The sequence below is a fragment of the Poromitra crassiceps genome (genome assembly GCF_964638095.1).
Source record: "Poromitra crassiceps genome assembly, chromosome: 1".
In the NCBI taxonomy this organism is placed as follows: Eukaryota; Metazoa; Chordata; class Actinopteri; order Beryciformes; family Melamphaidae; genus Poromitra; species Poromitra crassiceps.
In genome coordinates this window covers 119383956-119409801 of record NC_139623.1, presented here as the reverse complement: position 1 = coordinate 119409801, position 25846 = coordinate 119383956, and the positions used below count along the sequence as shown (strand labels likewise).

Here is a 25846-nt window from a genome sequence, read left to right as displayed (position 1 = left end):
GTGAGTGAGTGACCACCTGTAATTGCACTGTCTGTTAATTTTTTTAAGGTAAGCTGCAATATCTTTGTATTACCGTATATTTATTTTGGTAGGCTATTTTTCGTTTGGACTTTGTGTGCACTTTGACCGCTATAAACTGGCTGGCTACCGTATTACGGTAATGTTTATTCCTACCTCAGGGTATTTTATTTATGTTTTGATATGGTACCGTATGTTATCATATTTGCAGCTGAATCTGATTGTTATTAACCTTGGCAGTGCCTTACACTGTTACACTGTTTACATAGAGTAGTTACCTTAGCTCAGAGTTGCGTTATGTTTTCTGTGTGTGAATATGAATGGGTGAATGTGCTGTGAATGTGATGATGTTATCTATAGTATTGTTATGGTCGTTATATGCTGTACACTGACTGTTTACATGGAGGAGGCCTCTCTGATTTGCTTTGTTGCCACAGGGCGTATTTTCACTGTGAGGTCATTGTGAAGCTGAATCTGTTCTTATTGACTGCTGAAAACTGGCCAGTCTACCAGTTGTTTTGTTTTTACGTGACATTGGGCACATTTACCAAGTACGGTATATTATACTTTGTTAATACCTGTGGTATTCCAATCTACTGATAGGATTGTTATTACAATAACTTACCACAACTGTGAAGTTACCGTCATTTATTTGCGTTGTTTCGTTTTATGCAATATTTTGCAATAAAAGTCATGAGTACGTCCATGAGAGTTTAATTTTAAGAAATAAAGGCCTCTACTCTAATATAGGCCTCGCTCCAACAAAGGCCCGGGGCTCTCTGCGGCTCAGTAAATAAAGGCCCCGGTCACTATTAGAGGATTTACGGTATATATATATATATATATATATATATATATATATATATATATATATATATATATATATATATACATATATATTTGCTGCCTTCCATGGACTCTTATTTATGATGTCATATACATGTATATACACTTTATACAATATGTATTACTTTGTCAAAAGGTGACCACTTAACCTTTTTCTTCCTTATATACTGTATCAATGTTGTATGTATAAATCTCCATAATCATACAATAACATTGTGGCAATCAATAAAAGTTAAAAATATATTATCCATAAAACTTTATCAATAAATATTCGCATTAACAAATCTAAACTACATTAATAATTGTACAGTAATATTTCTTTCAGCATAAAATTGAATAAGTTTGGAAAGAGTCTGTAAGGTTGTGCTGCCATTTTGCAAAGGAAGAGAAAGATAAATGTCACTGAATGTATTATGTGACATTAACCCTAACCCTATCTGCCTTGGAGAGCAGCTGAGCTGGGCACATGCATGTATACCTGCAATATAGTACTGTATATAGTATATTTATAAAACGGCCCTCTCAAATCAAGCAATCTGATATCACAGCTGGGGGAGCAAATAACGAATCACTCCGCCTCTGAGCAAACAAAGGGTAGCTAGCTAGCTAGCCTGGCAAACAGAGTGACTCTAGTAGCTAGCGAACCGCTAGCTAGCTAACGGCAATAATGTTTTATAAAGCCTAACTGTCTGTGTGTTCCCTGGCTTTACGATACCAGTCTCATGGAATATCAGTTTCGGGACCGCAATAAAAAGGAGCTGACTTGGAAGTGAGCGAGGAAGTAGGACTAAAGTGGTAAGTTCTGAAAATATGTTTTATTCCAGCATCGGTTGTACTGTACTACAAACCAAGTTAACGCTACACCAACGTTAGCTAACGTTAACATTAGCTAAATAGAGCTCTAACTGATTTAAAAAAAGGATAAGGCAGTGGCTCTCAAAGTGGGGCCCAGGGACCCCCAGGGGTCCTTGAGGGGTTTCCAGTGGCTCCCCAGCAAAAAGGGTAATACTTTAGATTCACTATACTTCCATCTATAACTAACACAATGACAGAATGTATGACTATTTTGGTCATGGGTTTCATACACCTTCTGTAATAAAAAATCTGATCAGATGGGGGACCCTGGGACATATTCTTATCAAATGGGGGTCCGTGGTCTACTTTGTGTCAGTTTAGGGGTCCTTGATGTGAAAAAGTTTGAAAACCACTGGGTTAAGTTGTTTATATGCTATGACTTTGGGTTGCAGCCAACAGCGACATATCAAATCTTTTAGATTGGCCTTTCTCATATCAAGCATCAACTTTAAAGAGAATACTTAGGTGTCCAACATAACATTGCACTATTAATATACATGTAAAGCACTTGCTTCCGGGTGGCCTGTTGCTCTACATGTTGCCTATAGGCCTTGGTAGGAAATAGACGGCCTTCTGACCCTGGTGGGTCTTTGGTCCTGCTTTGGGTTGGCCGCTCCTCGTCAGTCCGACGTACCAGCTGTACTTCTGAGAGCGATAGGAGTTGTAGTGGTTTTCCTCATACTTCTCCAGGAAGTAACACTCATCATTCAGTGCTTGCTGAGAAAAGAAAAGAAAAAAGAAAAGATGTAATGTAAATAGGAATAAGAATCTATGATAAATCTGTAATTCTTTAACGCTTACATTGCTCATCTCTTGATGGATTTCCCAGATGACAGACTATTACTCATCATTCTCATGATTTATAGGTTATTAGTAAAAACTTTAGCTAAAAAAGAAAAGAAAAACCTTTGCTCATCGGATACCTAGTAATTTTCCACTGATGCATAGCTTTGTGGAAAATAACATCGGGACCTTGGTAAAATAACCTGTAATAGGAATGAATAAGTTACTGAGTATTATGTGTTTTCGGAATGCAGCTTTGATTACAAAAATGATTTCAATAGAAGCAGCCTCATTTCACCATGATACTGCATATTAAAAAAAAAATTAATTTAAATTAACTCATAGTGCAAAGTGATGGATCATTCCAGCCTTAATAATGTTAGTATTTGTTTGCAGGCAAATGGGTTAAAATGGCCAATAACTTCAAAGTTTTACTTTCATGACATCATGAAATCATCATACAGACATAGGTGTCTTTTTCTCCTCTTCCCCCCACACCCTAAATGGGCAGATATCCCAACCCTTCAAACACGCATAGCAATGTGAAAACTCACTGATCCGTAGAGGCGTCCATCTTCATCCATGGCCAGGTACCTGCCTGTCTGCTCTCCCCTGATGACCACCACTCCTGCACTCACAGCTTTCAGCCGCAGCACGTCTACACACACACAGACAGACAGACAGACACACACACACACACACACACACACACACACACACACACACACACACACACACACACACACACACACACACACACAGAGCTGTTCAACATGTTGTTTTCAATCAGCTACCAGGGAGGGAGTGGAATGTCCACTCACCTAAACATCAGTGTAACCATCGTTTTTACTTGTGGAATAGAATTAAGGCACCTTTTCAGTGTCAACAAGTCAATACAAGCTTTATCATCTAAACATATTATATTATAGATGGATGGTGGAGTTATTATAGGATTACACATAGCTGGGTTAACAGCCTTGCTCAAGCAGACTTTAACAGTTTGTTGAAGTAATTATTGAATTCCCCCACAGATTTCAGCCAGCAGCTTTCACACGTCCCTCGACCGCTTTCCCGCCAGGCCAGATAACTTCTCACTAACTTAAAGTCCCTGGAAACCAAAATCCACAAAAACCTTCTAACTATTAAATTTAGGGTCTTATGTGAGTAATTGTGTGCCTCAGAAAAGAGAGAGAATTACTTTCAAACCTAACCCCAAAAATCGACACTTTTCTACAAGGTCTGGATTTCCATTTCCTCATTGAAGAGAGCGGAGCACGCAGTGCTAAAATGCATGATCTTATCACGTCATAAGATTTAATCGAATCACACACACGCATGCACGCAGGCGCGTACACACACACACACACACACACTCCATCTCTCTTTCCTTCTCGGAGAGAGGGTCTCCTCCGAGCAGGTCTCCGAGAGAGAGAGAGAGAGAGAGGAAAAGACCTGCTGCAGACGGGACACGCCCACACAGTCCACGGGAGAAAATACACTCTAAAATCTAATTGATTCTCATTACTTTTGCCATGACTGTCAAACCTAAATTTATATACGGTACTTTGCGACGTTCATCATCGTTCAAATTTGGCCGGTGGCTTATTAACATAGGTTCATGTGATGTGATGAACTCAAAATGCTAAATAATAAAAAAATATTTCTGGTTTCCAGGGACTTTAAGCATACTTCTTATCGTTTGTCGTTTATAGGGATGCACACTATAGACCGATTTTAGTCATTTTTTAATAATCGGTTCAATGGGCAAAGTAAAGGTTAAAATATCAGTGATCAATGGATCAATATCAGTTATCAGTTATGAATGGCCAACATGTTAAAATGGGACGTCCATGTTGATTATCTGTGTGCCAAACTGGCACAACATTTGCACTTCCTACGTAGGCTCAGACTTTTTGGAGTGTGCACCAAAATCATGTCAACATTTTACAATGCTATGCTGGAAAGCCTGATCAGATATGGTATGGCGGCATGGTTGGGGTCTCTTACAGTCAAGCTCAAATCTAGAATTTTAAAAATGGTGAACACAGCCATGAAAGTGATCAGCAAGAAAGAATCACTGACGCTCCAGTCCATCTTTGAGAAAAAGGTCATCAGCCTGGCACATAGAGCTCTGACTGACCCTTCTCACATTTTATTTTCAGAATATGTGTTGTTACCTTCTGGCAGAAGATTCAGAGCCAGCAGATACAGGAGCAACCGCTATAAGCTCTCCTTCCTCCCTACCTCGATTGCACTTCTGAACAAACAGCCTGCTCTTCCCCCAGGTTGTAGCAACCCATAGTATGTAGGTGGAGGCACTCTAAGTAGGAACGGCAATCATAGCCTCATGTTTTACCTTCTTATCTTATTTCTTTTACTTTTCATTTAATCTTATTTTAATGTTTTATTCTTCTACTCTTTTACTCTTTCATCCAATATCTCGCTGCTGGTTTTTATTGTTGATTTTATATTCTCTTTTACCTACGGGTATGTATGATTTGTATGATGAACAAATTGTGCAATAGGGCTTGTGCAATTTCATGTCTCAGTTGGCATCTCCCCACTGTGTCTTAGTGCAATGCTGTGTCTGTTCTGTTTGTGTTTACTTGTGTTTTTGTAATCCCGGATGTGGCTATGTGCACTTTTTGCCCAAGACAAATTTCCCTTCTGGGACAATAAAGTTTATCTCATCTCATCTCATTATCAGTATTGGACAAAATTGTCATATTGAGAGGAAACAATGCTGTAAATGTATGATTTATTGCTTTTTCCAAATGTTTTGTAAATAAAGAAAGACATTACTTTTTCAAATTCACTGTGTTTACATGTTTTTCATTATGTACAAAATGTGATTATCATATAAACTTGCTTTTAGACAGATCATATCAACATTGTTAAATATTGGTTATCAGCAATATAAGAGTAATGTTAATATGGTTATCGGTATTGGTCAAAATGTTCATATATCGGTGCATCCCTAATCATTTATTTTAAAGCAGCTACGAGCAAGATTTTCGATTGTTATTAAACAGTATAATTATAATATTGATGCATCACATCTTACCTATAATAGTAGCTGAGACCAAAGCCGTGTGAATCGGAGATTGCTCTCTTGATGATTATAGAGTCTGTGTCTGTCTACTAACCTTGCGTCACCAGGCTCTCTTTCTCTATCTGTCTACCGGCGGGCCGGATAAACCCGGAAGTGAAACGAAATGGTTTACGGCAGCTGCCTGCCTTCAACCGTTTCGCTCTGCCTAGCAACAGACCATAAACACGGAGAACGTCATGCAGGGGCTTGCTACTCTCGCGAACATCTCTCGTTATATTCTAACAGTTTGGGGCAGTTTACACGAGTACGGTTTCCTATGGTGACAGGGAATTGTATCGTTAGTGCCTCCCTTTTAGACGGCGACGGCGAATTCGCGCTTAGGAAACGACACATTTTGAAACCACCCTACAGAGTGAAATTCTTGGTGACGCTCCCCGCTGATCGCTCCATGTAATCGCTTTGAGACGGCTCATTTCAGAAACTCTGACGTGCCTGCACACCCGGAAAAGTCACACGGCAGACGTGCTGTGTATTTCTGATACCGTTTTGACTAATCCTGGCTTCCTCTGACGTTAATAGATCAATAAAATGTTTTCCAGTTATTCCTAGGCTGCAAACTTGTTTTAACATGCAAATCGGAGTTGTTTCTGACGAGAATAAAGTAAAGTTAACGCTACGTTATGTCAGACTGTTCTCATCCCCCATGCCAAAGCCCCCGCCTCGGCCATGAGAGGCTCAGAGCACTGCTGCTGCTCCTGCGCGCGCCCCCGCAGCCCGGAGCGTGGGGCTCGTGCATGAGCCCCTCGTGCGACGAGCAACGCCCCGTTGACCATCACACTGCCACCTAGCGACCTGGCATGTACATTACGGCGTTTTAAAAATTCGACAGCGCTCATGTAAACAGGGAGAAGGTGTGAAGGAAAAGGTGTGAAGGAAACGCTATTGTGTCGTTTATTCCAGAAACTGTCCTTGTGTAAAGGGCCCCTTTGTTTGGAAGTAATTTTGTTATTTTGTGGTTATGGCCGAAGTTGCTGCCGCAAACCGTTTCATTTCACTTCCTGATCTGCCCCAGCCGCAGACAGACTAATCGTCAAGACAACACTGGCCGATTCACTCGGGGTTCAAGCGAGACTACTCTGCGTTGGTCTCGTCTACTATTAGAGGTAAGATGTGATGCATTGATATTAAATTTAGACTGTTTAATAACAATCGAAAATCTTGCTCGTAGCTGCTTTAACAACAACAGTGTTAATGATCAGTAAAGGTAAAAAGTTCAATTAATGTAGGAAAAGTCAAAATAATAACAGATAATGTAAGTTATCTGTTAAGGATAAATTACAGCATTTGCTTAGTTGCAAATGTTGCATAATAGGCTATTCATTGTATAATTACTATCTCTCCTGTCTTGCATTTTTATATGAACTCAGATAATAAACACATAATGAATGTATTCAAATTCTGAAATGCAACATTACCCTCCTCAAAGAAAAACACCCAATAAAAAAGTAGCCTTGTTTCCTCACCATAGGGGTCATTGTCCTGCCTGCCTCCGCTCACCGTCCCGTCCGGGGCGATCGTCAGGTGATGCCCAGCGTTCTGGCAGTAGAGCCTGGTGAGGGAGGGGCGCTCCTGGCGGGACAGGTCCAGCGACGCCCCCGGGCCCAGGGGTGACAGCAGGGTCACCTCTCTCTCAGACATCCTGCACACAGGGGGAGGCTGTGCCGAGCAATGCCCCTGTGGCTGCAACAACAACATGGAGAGATCCATTCACTGCTAATGTCACCTGGTGTGTGTGTGAGAAACCAGAGAAAACAGGAAGGGGAGGGTAGCACCGCCTTTGTGATTTGATTACGGGAATAGCTCCCTCCCTCCCTCTGTCTCTCTCTGTCTGTCTCTCTCTCTCTCAGCCTTTTAAGGCACTCTGTCTGGCACATGAATGGACCCTTTTCACGGGGGCCATTTTGTGTCGAAAAGGCAGAATAAACAGGTGCAAGCAAAACACTAATGAGGGTTTCCAAATTCCAATCGTGGAAGTTTGAAACCCTCATTAGTGTTTTGCTTGCACCTGTGTTTACCCTGCCTTTTCGACACAAAATGGCCCCCGTGACAATTGGGTCTATTGATGCAACCTGCCAGCCGGGGGGGATCAGATCTGGTTGGAGGCCAAACCAGCACATGACCGAACTTGCTCCCTCACTGAGCATGAGATTATTTTCTCGTCAAATGTCTTCCAGATGGGACTGATGTCATTTTCACCTGATATCAAAGCAGGCCAGACAACCACATAAACAGCATGTGGGATGCGCAGACGGACAGAGCAAATTAGTTGTAAGAGCAGCCTAAGGGCCTGTGTCCACCTAGCGTCTTTTCATCAGCTCCGGCGTCTATTTTCAATTGTTTCCAATGGGGGGAGAGCATATGCGAGCGCACACGGACATGTAGAGAAAGTGCGCAGCGCCTATTTTCGGCGTTTTTGTGCACCCGACTCCCAGCGCTTCAAGCTGAAAATATTTTAACTTTTCAGAAAGACGCTGGTGTCGGCTGCTCCTTTTCTGGTAACTAATCATATGGAAAAACTATCGCAACAGAGACAGAACGGCTCAATTGTGGGAGCAGATCGGCTAGACACTTAATATTTCTGGTGAGTGTTGTGCTTACTGCTTTTAATAGCGTAGCCTACCTGTGTTATTAGCTTGCTAGCTGTCAGCTATCAAGCTGAACTAACGTTACTTGCAGACTGCTTCCCAGCGTTTAACGTCGGTAAAAGACGCTAGGTGGACACAGGCCCTAAAGCGTAACATGAAACGATTGAACACATCACCTGTAATGTTACAATCCACATCATTATCGATTATAGACTGAAGCGGAAAATTGGCAATAGACCCTTTTCACAGCAGCCATTTTTAGGTATTGAAACAGGGCCAACACAGGTGTAACCAATAACATGAATGATGGTTCCATTCCATTTAGGTGTTTCAGTGCCAGGACCCTCATTAATGTTATTGGTCAGACCTGTGTTTGTTTTGACACTCAAAACGGCTCCGGTGAAAAGGGTCTATTGTGTCCCCTTAAAAGACATGAAAACATTTAAAAACAAGAGCAATCCACCTTACAATATTTAAGTTACAGCTGCTAGCCTTACATGCCCTAGCGGGGTATAAGCAGTGGGCATTTCAGCCTGCCTATTTTTGACGCCTATGCGGAAATTGCCTTCTTTCAAATGGCCAGTGGGGGTCGCAGCTTGTGTAGCACTCCCGGGAACATCACCATTCAACTCTATGGGAAACGAGCCAACTTCTCTCTCGGTCTACGTCTTAAATAAACACTTTCCAAATTAGTGTATGGTCTGAAAAAACAATTTCAAGTCTTTTTCATGCTCTAACGCGTTCCGTTTTCCAAATGCTAGCCCCATTTTGAGGAAAATTGACGACAAACATGGGATAATAAGAACAGTAATACTTCTGACCGGTAGAGGCAGCAATGTGCCGCAAGGCATCAGGTACAAGTAATAGTTGAGCAAATTATCAGAAAATAGCGTTACTTTATGATATTTTAATAATGTTAGTAGACACACGTAACTATATAGATACCATACATCTAACGTCCATAACATGGCGGACCATTTAACATTATTTATACCGTTAGATAAAGCCTTAAGCCTTCTCTGTATTCAGACCAATGGATTCAGCACAGAAAACGGAGTACGTTATAAGGTTTTAAATAGATCACGTTATAAACAACTAACCAACGCTGGGGGTCCGTATGGAAACAGTGTTACTCGAAATGGTTAAAAGTTAAATCAATTTGGTCATTCAGTGCCGTTTTACTGCAATGTAAAGTAAGTAGCGTTAGCGGCTACATTAGCCAAAGTAGCTGACTACCCATAATGCATTACGGCGATAAGGGAGACAGAGCAAATTCGGAAACTCCCCCGGCAGCCGCTAGGGGCAGCCGCCCCTTCTCCTCGTACTTCCGTGTAGAATTCATTCATTCAACCAATCAAACGAAATCAAACAATATCTGGAAGTGAGCTTCATTTTGCTGTGTCAAAGTCAATGAGCTATGTTGGTCCATTTATATATACATGTAGGTCAATGGGTATAAGGCATTATCTAGATTGCAGCATTACGGACACCGGCTGGCGTGTGTTTTGCCTTTATTTCCCACTTCCTTTCTATAAAAAAAGCAGTCTTTCCACAGCCTGTGCTGAATTTACAGCAGGGTGTGTTTGATCTCACTATCATGGTGCACCGATTGCATGCAGCGAGCAAACAATGCAGTCACATGGATACGACGGCACAGTGATCAAATCATCAAATCCAGCGCACCTGGGAAGCAAAACATGTCATGAAATACTCAAACTCCCAAGGTTCCTGTCGGCACTAGGAACCTTCTCCTCTCCTAAATACGGCACAGGCTGTGGAAAGACTGCTTTTAAACAGGTGTTTCATGCAGCAGTATCATTTTTACCGCCCCGGCTAAATTACTGGCTTCCGTAGGAGGAGTATTATATCTTCGGATCTGCAATCGGACGTCGGAGACGGGTAGGAGAGCGTTTTGAACAGCGGTTGCCCCCTATTGCCTTATGGAAGTCCGTGTGATGCTAGTACGAGGGAACTAGCATCACATATGGGGCTATGCTTGGACACTCCAAAGCACGTCCAGTTTTGGCTACAACCAAAAGGTGAGCTAAGCTGCTACATCAATCATCTTATAGATATAAATCAACACTCCAGTCCTTGTTCCTTCTTTTCCTAATGGTAATACTTAGTGTTGTAATTAGGATCCATTAGAAATCGTACATGCACTTGCTTATACTAGCGTGCCAGAATAGTATTGGCGATTCAGAGTATCATAGGTAAAGGCATAGATGCTAGCTGTTAAAGAGACAGACCATAATACATATGATAGTTTACAGACCCTGTTGCGACCACAAATATAACACTTGTCAATCGAAGGTCACTGGCGCCGGAACAAGGGGGACATGGGGACATTTTGTCCCCCATAAAATTTGGTCCCCCTAATTTTTTTTTTTTTTAATCTGAGGGGGCAACTGCCCCTGACGCTTAGAGCACACTTTACACTGTTTACACAGCCTGTGATGCTTGTTAAAGCCGTGATCGTTGTGGGATTATTACACCTGAGAGACAGACAGACCCGGACTCTGTACTGCACTCACTGTCATTGGCTGCTGCTATAATCGTATACGGTTATTGTTTTTTTATTTTTGTGTTGAGATGACAAGTTTTGCACTGTGTTTCGAAGTGATAATAATAATAATAATAATAATAATAATAATAATAATAATAATAAATTCAGTGTTTCTGCCTGTGTTGCTGTCTGTTGTAGTGTAATTGTAAAATTACCTAAAGGGAGAGCAGGTCACCAAGTGAGTGAGAAAAGGAGAAAATACTGAATAATTACATCACTACAGTATAATCCTAATGTTAATTTAAAATGAGATATTCCTCTAAATATGGCTAAAACGTCCATAAAAACGCAAATTTTTCGTGCCAGCACCCGTTAATTTTTTTTTTTTTTATTAAAAAAATAATAATAATAATAATAAGAAGAATAATACTAATAATAAGAATAAGAATGTCCCCCTTATTGCAAACTCGTTCCGGCGCCACTGTCGAAGGTCTGTCATTCAAACAAACCTCCTGTGGCCAAAAAATTCAAGTCTTTCCGCTCTAGCAATCCAACACTAGTATCCAGCCAGCACTCTCTGCCTGTCTGCTTCCCCCAAAAAGCTCATCCAAGAAAAATCTAGTTCATTTTAGTGGCAGGATGTCAGCATAATCTCTACTAACCTGGAGGGAGAGAGCCAGTGTGGTACCTGTCATAATCTCTATTAACCTGGAGAGGAGAGAGCCCAGTGTGGTACCTGTCATAATCTCTACTAACCTGGAGGGAGAGAGCCCAGTGTGGTACCTGTCATAATATCTATTAACCTGGAGAGGAGAGAGCCCAGTGTGGTACCTGTCATAATCTCTATTAACCTGGAGAGAAGAGAGCCCAGTGTGGTACCTGTCATAATCTCTACTAACCTGGAGGGAGAGAGCCCAGTGTGGTACCTGTCATAATCTCTATTAACCTGGAGAGGAGAGAGCCCAGTGTGGTACCTGTCATAATCTCTACTAACCTGGAGAGGAGAGAGCCCAGTGTGGTACCTGTCATAATCTCTATTAACCTGGAGAGGAGAGAGCCCAGTGTGGTACCTGTCATAATCTCTATTAACCTGGAGAGGAGAGAGCCCAGTGTGGTACCTGTCATAATCTCTATTAACCTGGAGAGGAGAGAGCCCAGTGTGGTACCTGTCATAATCTCTATTAACCTGGAGAGGAGAGAGCCCAGTGTGGTACCTGTCATAATCTCTACTAACCTGGAGAGGAGAGAGCCCAGTGTGGTACCTGTCATAATCTCTATTAACCTGGAGAGGAGAGAGCCCAGTGTGGTACCTGTCATAATCACTACTAACCTGGAGAGGAGAGAGCCCAGTGAGGTACCTGTCATAATCTCTACTAACCTGGAGAGGAGAGAGCCCAGTGTGGTACCTGTCATAATCTCTACTAACCTGGAGAGGAGAGAGCCAGTGTGGTACCTGTCATAATCTCTACTAACCTGGAGGGAGAGAGCCAGTGTGGTACCTGTCATAATCTCTACTAACTGGGAGGGAGAGAGCCCAGTGTGGAACCTGTCATAATCTCTACTAACCTGGAGGGAGAGAGCCAGTGTGGTACCTGTCATAATCTCTACTAACCTGGAGGGAGAGAGCCCAGTGTGGTACCTGTCATAATCTCTACTAAGCTGGAGGGGAGAGAGCCCAGTGTGGTACCTGTCATAATCTCTACTAACCTGGAGGGGAGAGAGCCAGTGTGGTACCTGTCATAATCTCTACTAACCCAGAGGGAGAGAGCCCAGTGTGGTACCTGTCATAATCTCTACTAACCTGGAGGGAGAGAGCCCAGTGTGGTACCTGTCATAATCTCTACTAACCTGGAGGGGAGAGAGCCAGTGTGGTACCTGTCATAATCTCTACTAACCCAGAGGGAGAGAGCCAGTGTGGTACCTGTCATAATCTCTACTAACCTGGAGGGGAGAGAGCCCAGTGTGGTACCTGTCATAATCTCTACTAACCTGGAGAGGAGAGAGCCCAGTGAGGTATCTGTCATGAAAGCCTGGGTCCTGTCAGTGGGAAGGGAGCAGCCAGCAGAGTACAGCTCTGCTCTCTGTTATCATTAGCATCTACAGTAATATAGCCGCAATAGAGCCAGCTGAGCCAGGCTGGCCCACATCTGGAATGTCTTGGAAAAACATCAGACACACAGAAAGAGGAAGAGGGGAAAGGCGAGAGAGGGGGAGAGGCAGGCAGAGAGAGAGAAAGAGAGAGAGAGACAGAGAGAGAGAGAGGGGGAGAGGCAGGCAGAGAGAAAGAAAGAGAGAGACAGAGAGAGAGAGAGGGAGGGAGATAAAATGCACAGAGAGACATGAGAGAGAGGGGGGGGGGGGGGGGGTAAAGCCACAGGCGGAATGTGAGGCCTCCCCACACACAGCCTGATTGTGCAGGACCAGCTGTATTACTGAATATGAAGGGTGATGTGCCAGACCAGTCCACAGACCAGTCCACAGACCAGTCCACAGGGACCTTCAGACAGACCTGCTGCTGCCAATGATGTCCTACGTCCTATACAGAGCGTGGGTGTGTGGGAGTCGAGATTGGAGTGTGTGTGTGTGTGTGTGTGTGTGTGTGTGTGTGTGTGTGTGTGTGTGTGTGTGTGTGTGTGTGTGTGTGTGTGTGTGTTGGATGGGAGGGCGTATTTCAAGTAAAGTTCTGCAGGGATTGAAACTGGGGCCAATGTTGACTTTTGTTTTCTAGATGAAACATCATGAGGTTGATATGAATGTGGGGGGAAAGGTGTTAGTGGAGGTTTGTTTGGCTACCCTCCCCATTCTTTCTCTTGCTCTCTTGCTCACTCTCTCTCTTTCACTCACACACACACACACACACACACACACACACACACACACCTACACGCACACACGCGGCATCAAGAGGCATGTTCATTTTGGCAAAAACCAGACCACTTAATTAATATTCTACTGGTTTGTCAGTTAGTATTTGTATCTGTCATTAGGGCAGTGGTTCCCTAGCCTGGTAAACCAGCCGGTCACGTGAACTCACATTTCATTGGTAGAAGGAAATAAAATGTGAGTTCATGTGACCGGCTGGTTTACCAGCTAGTGGTTCCCCGTAAACTGACACAAATTAGACGCACGGACCCCCATTTGATAAGATTTTGCCCCAGACGTCGTGCATCTGATCAGATTTTTGCTTTTAGATGTTTTATTACAGAAAGCGTATGAAACCCTTGACCAAACTAGTGATTCATTCTGTCATTGTGTCACATTATAGATGGAATTATAGTGAAAATATATTATTTCCCTTTTTGCTGGAGAGTCCCTGGAACGCTCTCAAGGACTCCTGGGGTCCCGCAGACCCCAGTTTGAGAACCACTTACTGGATCAGCAAAGGACGCACAGTTCACTGAATAACCAATCAGACTCCCCCAACCCAACAAGTTCTCACTCCGAGCGCGTAGCATATTGACGCTTTGTCCCGTCCCTTGTGCGTCACTTGTTACTAACATGGTACCCTTGAGTGACCCATGAAATGACTTGGGCTTTCCGACTAAACTCCAATGTAAACCCATGGAAGTCATCTTTGACGCTCATGGCAACTGCTCCCCCATTAGCCTAACTGCTCCCCCATTAGTCAACTGCTCCCCCATTAGGGTCTGGGGGGAGGTTAGGTTTAGGCGTGGGGGGTGGGAGAGGTTAGGTTTAGGCTTCATTCACACCGACGACCCAAGCCTTGCCTATGCCTTGCCTTTACCCACGCTTTTAAATAGGCGTCCGTTTTAGTCAACGAGGCTGTGTACACCGGGCGCCTGAGCGTGAACCCTGCGTGTACCCACGCCTTGCCTGTGCCTTGCCGATTTTCTCGAATAGGCGAGAGTTCTATTTTCACGCCGACAAGGCGCGTGCAGGCAGGCTTTTCTGTCAAGCCATGAAAGAAAAACGCGACAATATCCGTGGGAACTGGCAAAGTCAACTGAATTTCAAAATAAAATGAAGTTTCTACAACAGTATTGAGTAGAGAGAGAGAGCGAGAGAGAGATTGACGGGTGGCTATCACGTGGGGCTTTCTCCCTGTCGGCAAACAAATCTTCATGAGAGAGAATAGCGACCAAAGAAGCAAGATGGACAATGTTGTTGTGCCAGCACATATTCTTGCAAGATCACCCCTCTAAAATGTCCGACTATAGTCAGACCTGGTTATACATATCCAGCATCAATAGAACATTAAATATATCAGATTTATTTTACCTAGAGGCTACCCATGACAATTCTGGACAACACGTGAAAAAATACAGTCGGGAGAGAGGAGAGGCGCTTGTGACTCGGCTCCAGGTTCGGCGTGCAAAAGGCGTGCGGTGTGATCGCAAAAGCGTGTAACAGGTTCACGCCCAGCTCGGCGTAGGCGTGGGTTGAGGCAAGGCAAGGCGTAGCTTGTCTGTGTGAACTAAGCGTTAGGGTTAGGGTCTGGGGGAGGTTAGGTTTAGGCATGGGGGGTGGGAGTGGTTAGGTTTAGGGTTAGGGTCTGGGGGAGGTTAGGTTTAGGCGTGGGGGGTGGGAGAGGTTAGGTTTAGGGTTACGGTCTGGGGGAGGTTTAGGCGTGGGGGCTGGGAGAGGTTAGCTCCTCCCCCCAGACCCTAATGGGGGAGCAGTTGACTAATGGGGGAGCAGTTGCCATGAGCGTCAAAGATGACTTCCATGGGTTTACAGTGGAGTTTAGTCGGAAAGCCCAAGTCGTTTCATGGGTCGCTCAAGGGTACCGTGTTAGTAACAAGCGACGCACAAGGGACGTGACAAAGCGTCAATATGCTACGCGCTCGGAGTGAGAATGGGTTGCCCAACCGCAGTCAGCGTCACCTACCTGTGAAAAGGTCATGTGACAGTGTCCCAGGTGAGCCAGCATGTCCTCCTCTTCTTCCTCTCTCTAACAGGGCTTTGGGTGAAACTGGCTCAAAGCTCCTCTGCAGCTCGTCTGTCCCTACGGCACTCTGTGGACTACCGAGTGTGTAAGTCGCTATTTGTACTCCATCCCTCCTGTGCCCCTTCTATCAGCGTCAGAGGATCCATTTCAACAGCCCAACGTCACAGCTAAATTTACCATGCCAGAGGAGAGAGAGAGGGGGGAGAGAGAGGGAGAGAGAGACTGGGACAGGGGTGACGCAAAGTGTACCGGCCCATCCAGCTGAATCCTGGAAATGACAGTGCTGCCCGTGTGTCTGCACACTAGGGGTGGGAATCACCAGATGCCCACGATACGATACTAAAACGATACTTCAGTCACGATACGATAGTATTGCGATATCGCAATATTGAATATTGCGATACTTCGATATTTTGCGATTTCTTACTTTTTCAACTGTATACTGCAATATTTTGCTTTTTTTAATACTTTGTCAACATCTGGTTTATATAAGAACAATTTTTCAGTCTGTACATCTGACTTCAACCATTTTATTGCAGCAACATTGTCAAGTAGACAGACCAACAACTTTCATAAAGTCATGTCATAGTTGCATGCACCTGACAAACTGAACTGTTTGTTACAGTCTACTTACAGTCCACCTTAACTGGATGTGTGTGTGGACTACTGTACTTAGGTAGTTTTTGAACAATGCAACTTCACTTACACAAAACATCTTGTTTTAACTGTAGTAACTGGGGAATTTGTAAATTACTGTTATGACAAAACTGTTACTGTTAAAACAAAATGAAAATATGCTACCGTTTGTTTAGTGCTGGCCTTGGAACTAAAGTTTATAGTAGCCCGGTGGCCTGGCATGGCCTGCAAAAATGTTTTTTTTTTTTTTTTTTTCCCAATATCGATACTTGGCGTCCAAATATCGATACAATATCGTCAGGCAAAATATCGCGATACTATGGTGTATCGATTTCTTCCCCCACCCCTACTGCACACTGGTACATTCTTTTAGGGGTCGTCGTCCTCCTGCATGGAGAGTCTCCATGCACTGTGAGCAACACTGTGAGACACTTGGAGACACTGTGAGCAACACAATATAAACATTTATATTAAAAACACACAAAGAGGAGGATGATTTCAACTCCCAGAATAACTCTGCTTCATAATGTCAAGGCATTTCTCGTCATTTGCCCTTTGAGACAACATTTCAGAGGTTGACCCGCCACGGCACTTTGGAAATCTCAAAACGACCAAATCAGTCACTTTAGAGCAGGGGTCAGCAACCTCTGGTACGCGAAGGGTTAACCAGTGGCATGGCAGCACACTAGCAATAAGTGTGCAATTGAGACGTGGTCGGAGCTTCGGTTTTGAAACCGAACATTACAAAAGACCCCACTGATTCATAACTGGTCTGTTATAGCAGTCTGGCGCACTTAGTGACAAGCAAGACAACAGTAAAACTGACAGGTTTTTGTATTAAGTTTGGTGTCTGTGGGCGTAACCATTTTGCGTAACCCATAGGAGAGTGAGCCGATCAGCCAAGCAGCATTTTGGTAAACAAACCGCATTTCCGGGTGGAAACTGCAATGGGACCCTATGGAGCTAGCTTTGAGTGCTCCCTCTAGCCCCAGCTGTGCGGTGTACATATAAAAAAAAACTGCGACAGTTCACACAACTTTAACACGGCATGCATATTATACATCATACCCTTGAGCAACTTCTGCTCTCACTCAGAATGTCAAAATATAAGCGATGTCATGTAAAGTTTTTGAGATATTAACGTTTGTTTGACACAACTATTAACTGCCGTGGTTCCGGGTGTTTTGAGGTGATTTATTGTTGTTGTGACGTCACGCTGAATCCTCGTATAGCAACGACATGCAGAAGGTGTCCCCGAAAATGCATTCAACATTAAGCACAGCAACTATTTCCATCAAATATCCACCTCTACTGGACAGCCAACCTGGCTGCAAACCAATTCCCCGTAAGGGACCATAAAGATACCTTGACCTTGAAATTCAGGGGGAAATGTCAGTTGAATGTAGTCTGGATACCAGGCTGAGAGGAGTGAACATGAATCACTCAAACTGCAAGGCTGAATACGTTGAAATAAAGAAAGTGAATGTGACAGACCTGCCACTCCAGAACTACAACTTTATGACTGGAATCTGAACGAGAGTGAGCAGTGAGCAACGTTGAGACAGATTCTGCATAACTACGCCTTTAAAATAAAGATGTTGGCGTGGCACATCATCACTCACATCCACACATCAACTAACAAGGACTAGTGCTGGCCTACAATAAAGGAAGGCAGAGGACAGATATTACTGAGTGACATGTTAACATGAATCATATTCACTTTAACTACTACAGTAAATAGCCTACCTCGATGAGGTTAGGGGCGACGGGTGACTCCTGGCTGGTTTCTCGTGTCCCTCTTGCGTGGGATCCCATGTATAATATCTCTTACAAGCACAAATGCCTTATGTGGCTAGTAGCACCACAGTGTAATTCGAATATATATGTATTTATTGTTGGTGTTTTTTTTCTTTTCCTTTTTTTTCCCCTTTTCCTGTGTCTGAGCCTGTTCGTCTGTTCTGTTTGTATATTGTAAAAAAAATAAAAAAATAAAATATATTAAAAAAACAACTACTACAGTAAATGTCTAGGAATAAACCCTTTTCGCGGCGGGCATTTTGTGTTGAAAAGGCAGGGTAAACACAGGTGCAAGCAAAACACTAATGAGGGTTTCCAAGGTGGAAAGGGTCTGATTTTATTGCGTGAGGTGATACTGCCTCACAGACATAGTGACAGAGATCATTTCATAGTACAAGCTGAATCACACGGGGCAAAGTTGATGAGGCACAGACGTCTATGTCATGAGGGTTTTCTGAGTACCCGTAAGTGGAAGCGCTGGGTGTAGTAGGCTATTTTAGGACTTTTTTGGTGAGTTAAAACATGGTGGCAGGGCCGCGGGAAGTACGGGTGCTGCAGCACCCCCTAGTGGCGAGGTTTTTTTCTTATTTTTTTTTACAAAATTTGTAATTTAAAATATTTTGCAGTGCACTATGTTCCTTTCTTGTTTGGGAATGTTTCGGGAAATGATTGCATTATTGATATACTGAAAATATAGCCTATTTAAATAGAATTATCAACAATAACAATCAAGGAAGTTACATGCTTGTAGGCTAGAGAAGAAGAAGAAGCGTGCATGCGCGCACATGTTGTGTTGAACCAACCAACAACCAATACAAATTGTTTAATCTGGCAATAAAGAAACGTGAACTTGACCTGCTATTTTAATAGTCTACTCAAAAATGCACCTCCCACTATACAGCAAAGAGAGGAGTCAATGTTTCTTGTTATAATCATTGCCATTCAGATCAGAATAATTAGTCTAGTCATTAAGTTTGCTGATAATATTTCTATCATGTTAAGTCTGTGTCATGTTAACTGGTGTATTCAGAGCAAATAGGGAGATGTAGAGCATTATCATCATGCTATATATCTCCCTCTTTGCTCTGAATGAGTGAGAAAAGGAGAAAATACTGAATAATTACATCACAACAGTATCCTAATGTTAATTTAAAATGAGATATTCCTCTAAATATGGCTAAAGAATGTCCAAAAAAAGTCAATTCTTTTTTGGCGGGCCCCTTGCGAGAGTCCCTTCCTCCCAGCACCCCCTGCTTAAAGTGACTTCCAGCGGCCCTGCATGGTGGTGATGTTATATGTTAGTTAGAATACAGCCTGCATGGCTTCCAATTTTGAAACATGAGGAATGTACTGTTGCACTCTCGGTTTCTATTTTTGAACTGCCAGGCAAGCCATGAAGGTATGGAGGAGGTAAGTGTTGTGCGCGCACACACGCACACGTGCACACACACACACACACACACACACACGTGCACGCACACACACACACACACACACACACACACACCCTCTCACACTCACACGCCACAATAAACAGTAGTGTGCAGACTGAATGAATTCTTCACAGAAGTTGGCCTGTCTCTGCCTCCTTCTGGATCTTTTAGGCTCTTCACTTCAAACTGTGGCCCCTGTATTATTCATTTTACATCACTCACCTATTTTACATCACTCACCTATTTTATATCACTTTCAGCCAATCAGCATTGGATCCAGTCAAATCCAAATCCACTCGGGAGAACAGCAAAAACACATTTTCCGCTGAGAAACTGTACTGTTGCGCACCCTCAAGACCACATTTTGATGGTCTCGGTCTCGTCTCGGACTCGCCCTCCATCGGTCTCGGTCTCGGGCAAGCCGGACTCTGGATTTTATTTCAAGACCAGCCGAGACCACAACTGCTGGGACATCATTACTTGCCTGTTTATATATTTTTTTACTGTGATTGGGTGTAAAATTCCCAACTTCAATCGCAACCTTGCGGGTTGAAAGCTTCTAACGCTGTAGCCACTCCCCTCACGTTCATGCACAAAGGAAGACAATACAGGTCAAAGGTGGCTCGAGAGATGTCGTCCATCATAATTTAGCAGCAGGAAGGTTCCTAAATAATGATTTATTTTGTTGTTAGCAGAGCAATGGTGTAAAGGTTAAATGGTCATGTCGCGTGGTCTTGAAAATGGTCTCGCATTTGTCAGGTCTTCTTGGTCTCGCCCCCCCTCGGTCTTGGCTCGGTCTCGCCTCAGTTTAGGTGGTCTCGACACACACACACACACACACACACACACACACACACACACACACACACACACACACAATAGCTGCAATGCTTCCATCAACCAGGAGATGGGAGAATAGGTCAGCTATCAAAGCAAGAACGATGTGAATTTCAAAGTACTGTTATAACCTTATATACAGCACAATACCACCACACCAAACCAAACATACAGAAATGTATCTCTTTCATTTAAATTGAGAAAAGTGGATTTCTTAACAATTCAAATAGCAAAACCTTTTAAGAAAGATGGGATGATGGTAACCACATCTCCTAGTCACTTCAAACTACAGGAGGATGGCTGGATTAACATACACAGACCGCTATGGAAGAAAAAAAACATGCCACAATGTACGCACATTCAGTGTTGGGGGTAACTGATTATAAAAGTAATATATTACATGTAATATATTACTTTTAGCAATCACTCAGTAATATAACTTGTTACCAATAGGATTTCAGTAATATTATAACAGTTACTTTGTCAAGTAAAGCAAGTTACAAATTGAGTTACTTTTTTTTTTTTTTTTATCAAAGCACATACCGTATTTAACACATTGACTGCCAGCCCTTTTTTCAATGCTGTAGGTAGGTTCTGCCAGGGGGGGTTTTGAGGATTCTGGCTCATTTTACAAGAGCCGAGGATTCTTTTCTGTTAGGACTTCGTGAACACCAATCATCTAAAAAGAACTAATAGAATGTGTGCTTTCTCTGTCTAAAAGAGTTAGTTTGTAGAGTTAGTAGTTATGTAGATATTAGCCGTTGAATACAGCATGGTTTCAGCGTCTGAGAAGGAAAGCTGAGAAAAACGCAGTTTTGTGAAATTCAATCAAACAGGCAGAACAGTCACTTTAACCATTTATTTTTGGCATCAGTGAGACATCAGACATCTGAACAATAGTTGTTTTCAATAATGGAGGAATAATACAATAATAAAATAAATAAATGTCAAAATAAATACAAAACAAGAGCAGACCACAGGTAACTCAGCTTTTTTTTTTTTACATGTTTTTTTTTTTTTTATAGGTTTTTTCGGTTCGTGATCAAACCGGTTTGGGCTCGTACACCGAATCCAGAACTGCTCCAAAATGTAATGGGTACTTCCTTGGCCCATGTTACACCCATCCACAAAGTTACATGAAAATCGGCAGGTGCTTTTTATGTATTCCTGCTAGCTAGCAAACAATCAAACAAAGAGCATCAAAAACAGGCAGTTTTTTTTTTTTTTTACGACCCATGCCTACTTGTGCCACCGAGCACGGTTCTTCTCTGAGTGGTACACCTCATAGCAGCCAGCCCTGTGTAATGGGACATTACACACGACACAACGGTAGCGTGTCTCGCTTCTAACACCAATCTCTGTACAAACTCTACACCTCCTCGTTGGGCCAGCTTTTTTGAGTGAGGCTGGATACATGGCCATTACATGGCCCGCTAGATCGACATCCAGCCTGCTTGGAGGGTCCAGGTATGGTGCCCGGCCCGGCCTGGTTGCAGGTTGGTCACTGCCCTCCCCCCCACCCCCCACCTCCTCCCCGCCACCCCCCACCTCCCCCACCCCAGCCCCCACCTCCTCCTCCACCCCAGCCCCCACCTCCTCCTCCACCACAGGTCTGGTCCATGCACCGACAACACTCAGGATGAAAGCCATCAAAGTTCTACACTTTCTCTGTGGGTGTTTAGCTTTGTACAGAACAAAGGCGTTATAAAAAGACATTTGAAACATGTACATGACAAACTTGAATGGCCACCTGGATGTCTTCCTGGCAAAGGGATAGTAGGCAATGTTCTGGTCCAATCTGTCTACCCCATTCATGTACTTGTTGTAGTCTACAACGCACTTGGGTTTTGCGTGTGGGACCCTCTCTCTGCTGCCTTTCTGCCTGACCTGCACTGTCTCCATCGTGTCGTCGTGCAGAGTGGAAACCATTTTGATGATGCGCTTGTCTCGCCAGGCCAGAACCATGGTGCCACCATTGTGGCGCATGACGGTTTCCCCCAGCTTCACGGTGTGGTTGGTAACCTTTGTAGCAGGTGGCTCGCCCCTGTTCCTCCTCAGAGTGCCACAGACATGGGTCTGACACTCCAGCAGCTGTGCACACATTGAAACAGAGTTATAGTAGTTGTCCATGTATAGGTGGTAACCCTGCCCTGCCAAGTCCCCGAGGAGGAACTCCACTGTCTCGCCTAGGGTGGACCGCTCACCACAGTACGGCTTCATACTGTAGCAGTAACCTGTCTGGGAGTCACAGAGTATGTAGGACTTTATCCCATACTTTATGGGTTTCTGTGGGTTGTACACTTTGAAGGCCAACCGCCCACGCCACAGGAGCATCCCCTCATCAATACTGATGTTTTGACTTGGTGTGAACATGGCTCTGAACTTTTCTAACAGGTCGTTCAAAACTGGCCGGACCTTGAACAACTTGTCTGCACCATCAACATCAAAATTGTTACTGAAATGGAGGAATCGTGTTAGCAGTTGAAAGCGGTTGCGAGACATGGTTTTGTTGAAGTGGGGAGTAGCAGTCAGTTCATTTGTGGACCAGTACATGGCCAGTTCAGGCTTCTTGACGATCCCAGTGAGGAAATATAGTCCTAAGAAGCTCTTGAGTTCTGCCACTGTAGTGTCCTTCCACCTCCCAAGCCTTGAATGTGGCAGAGCCTCACTGACCTGACTGATGCACTGGTGTGCATACAAGTTAGTTTGGACTACAATGGCCTGGAGCAGCTCATCGTCCAGGAAGAGCTGGAAGAACTCCACTGGTTGAGCAGCACCACCACTATGAGGACCCGGTTCTGCTGTGAAGGGGATGTGGGTTGGCTCCCAATCAACGTCACACCACTCAGGACCTGCAGGCCGAGGACGTGTCCCACTTCCAGCTCCATCTGCAAATTATAGAAATACATAATTATCATAAAATAGTGTTTTTTATATGTGTGGTACTGAATTCTGGAGTTCTAGAATTTCTGGAATTCTGGCTGGAACCTGTGATGTGAAAATAAACCTGATTCTGAAGTGTGCTCTTACCCATTTTCCTGGCACCAGAGGCTGTGGCACCAGTACCGCTACAGCTGGCTGCTACAGGCTCATCTTCAGAGTCTGAAATAAAGTAAAATGAATTGACTGACTGCTGGCTTTTGTACAGTCATAGTAATTACATTTACACAAGTTACACAAGTCATCTCAAACATCGTCTTACCACTGCTCTGTGGACCTTCGCTCCTGGATGGGGCCCACTCATCTTCAGAGTCCTCCGCGTCTGGGGAAGACGTGAGGTCACTCGACTCGGACTCAGTGAGCCCAGCAGCCGCAGCCGCGACATGCAGAGGCTCACCCCGTTCATCATCCGAGACCTCGGAATCGGTCTCCGGCACAAGCTCATTTCGTACAGAAAAGAAATCCAGCAGTGATCTCTGATCTGCCGATCGCTTGCGTTTAGCCGCCGAAGACCGCTTGCGTTTGCCCGGCATGGCACAAACACGCCACCCACTCCCAACTAAACTGAAATAAAACAACTACTGCTACTAAACTGAACTGAAATAAGGCTAATCTACCGGCTACCAACTCGATCAAACTGAACTAACGCTAAATACTAAAATGAACTGACGCTGACGCTATGCTAACACAAACTGAGCTAACGCTAATGCTAGATGAGCTAAGCTAACTACAGTAACTACGCGCTAACTAACTATCTACACTAAAGATCTACTATAAAGACTATACTAAACACTACTACTGTACTAACAACTACAAACTAAATCAACTACGCTAACCAACTCGCTCTAAATCTGACGCTAAATTGCTGAAATTCTCTATGTATAAATCGCTATGTAATGCTGTCTGTCTCTATCTATTACCAACCTACTTTCAACCCACGCCGATCAAAGGAGCCCGCCTTCCTTATATAGAAATCTTTGTTAGAGTACTTCCGGGGCAGCGGGAGAGGTCGGATCCACATTCACCTATTGCCCAAGGGCCTCACCTAGTGGAAACCACTGAAAAAACAGTTTGACGAGTCAACTCGTCGTTGGCAGTGAACGGTTGGATTGTGTTTGACGAGTCAACTCGTCATTGGCAGTGAACGTGTTAAATAAAGATACAATAATTTCCTGATTAAATTGTGTTTTTATGCAAATAACCACTAGAGATGCCAATAACAAAGGAAAAGGATACATCTTGGACGGTTTACTACACTGACTTCAAGACGGTTTAATTTCTTTTTCGGGATGGTTCCAGGGTGGCGATGTCATTCTGCTACTGCAGTTATTTTGGTGAAAGTAATGCAAAAGTAATGCAATAAGTAACAAGTTACTCTACACATGTCTTATGTCTCTCTTTGGGTGTGTCCTTTGGGGTGTATTTTAATGTAAAAGTCGCCTGTGGACAGGTGATGAAAATTAGCGTTCCGCTATAAACACTTAACACTGTGTATCTGGTTGTTGTGTGTGTTTTGTATGTTACATCTCCAATGCTCTGTGATGTCATGAAATAAACTTAGCCTTAACCTTAACAGACAGTAATATTGTAAAGCAACGTATTACTAATTGAAAAAAATTCTGCTCTCCAGCCAAATGCTACAGCTTTTGTATCGCTGCTGGTCCGAAGGCTAATCCTCCTGCAGTGGAAGTCAGCTAAACCTCCGTCATTCAAACAATGGGTTAAGGAAGTGCTTTCTATGATCCCATTAGAGAAGTTGAGGCACAATCGAAGCAACTCACGAGATAAATATGTCAAAACCTGGGCCCCTTTCATAGAATTTGTTGAAAGTATATCCCTCTCTTGATAAAATCTTTTCTCATACCATGACACAATTGTATACAGGAGCCAAAGCCAGTTGGATTCAATAATGTTGTAAGTCTAACGTTCAAACACCTAAAGTAATGTACTGTACATGTATGAATGTATACCTGCTGTAACCAGACCCCCCCCCCCCCCCCCCTCTTTTTGTATTCACCCCACCAAGGCCTTGGGGTGGGAGGGGGGGAGGGGGGGATTCTATACCTGTAAACTGAAAAATGATAAAGTCTTGAAAAAAAAAAAAGTAACGTATTACTTTCAAATGAAAGTAACTATGTATTATTACATTTTGAAAGTAACTTGCCCAACACTGCGCACATTACATCAAATCTCTTTACCCCCTTTGTCCAATCATACAAAGTCACAGTAAATGCCTTGTGTAACTTTCCAGCGCGTGAATTCCAATATATTGTAAAGGACTCGAATGACTCTGAGGCGTTATCGTCAAGCTCTTTATTACCAGCGAACTGAACAACCACTGTAGGTCGTGGTGACACCAAAACAACACACAGAACACACACCAAAACCCCGCTAGCTCTCTCTTAGCCTCGTAGCTCTCCTCACTCACCACCCGTCTCTTCCAGCCTCACGCGCCAACTCCCCCGAGCTGTTCCCCTCTCGCCCATCTCTCCCCTCCCCCCAGCCAATAACAGGTGATCCCCTCTCTCTCCCCTCAGCCAATAACAGGTGATCCCCTCTCTCTCCCCTCCCCCCAGCCAATAACAGGTG

At 43.7% G+C, this 25846-nt stretch overlaps 1 protein-coding gene across 1 annotated transcript; it reads right to left on the bottom strand.

The window, feature by feature from the left end:
* Nucleotides 1–2196: 2196 nt before the first annotated feature.
* On the bottom strand, nucleotides 2197–7252 carry fgf1b (fibroblast growth factor 1b; the record flags this gene model as incomplete). Its single annotated transcript, XM_083646976.1, has 3 exons — nucleotides 2197–2436; nucleotides 3057–3160; nucleotides 7078–7252. 3 exons carry the CDS (start codon nucleotides 7250–7252, stop codon nucleotides 2251–2253), a joined length of 465 nt encoding a protein of 154 aa, XP_083503102.1. The 3' UTR covers nucleotides 2197–2250.
* Between the last annotated feature and the right edge of the window lie 18594 nt (nucleotides 7253–25846).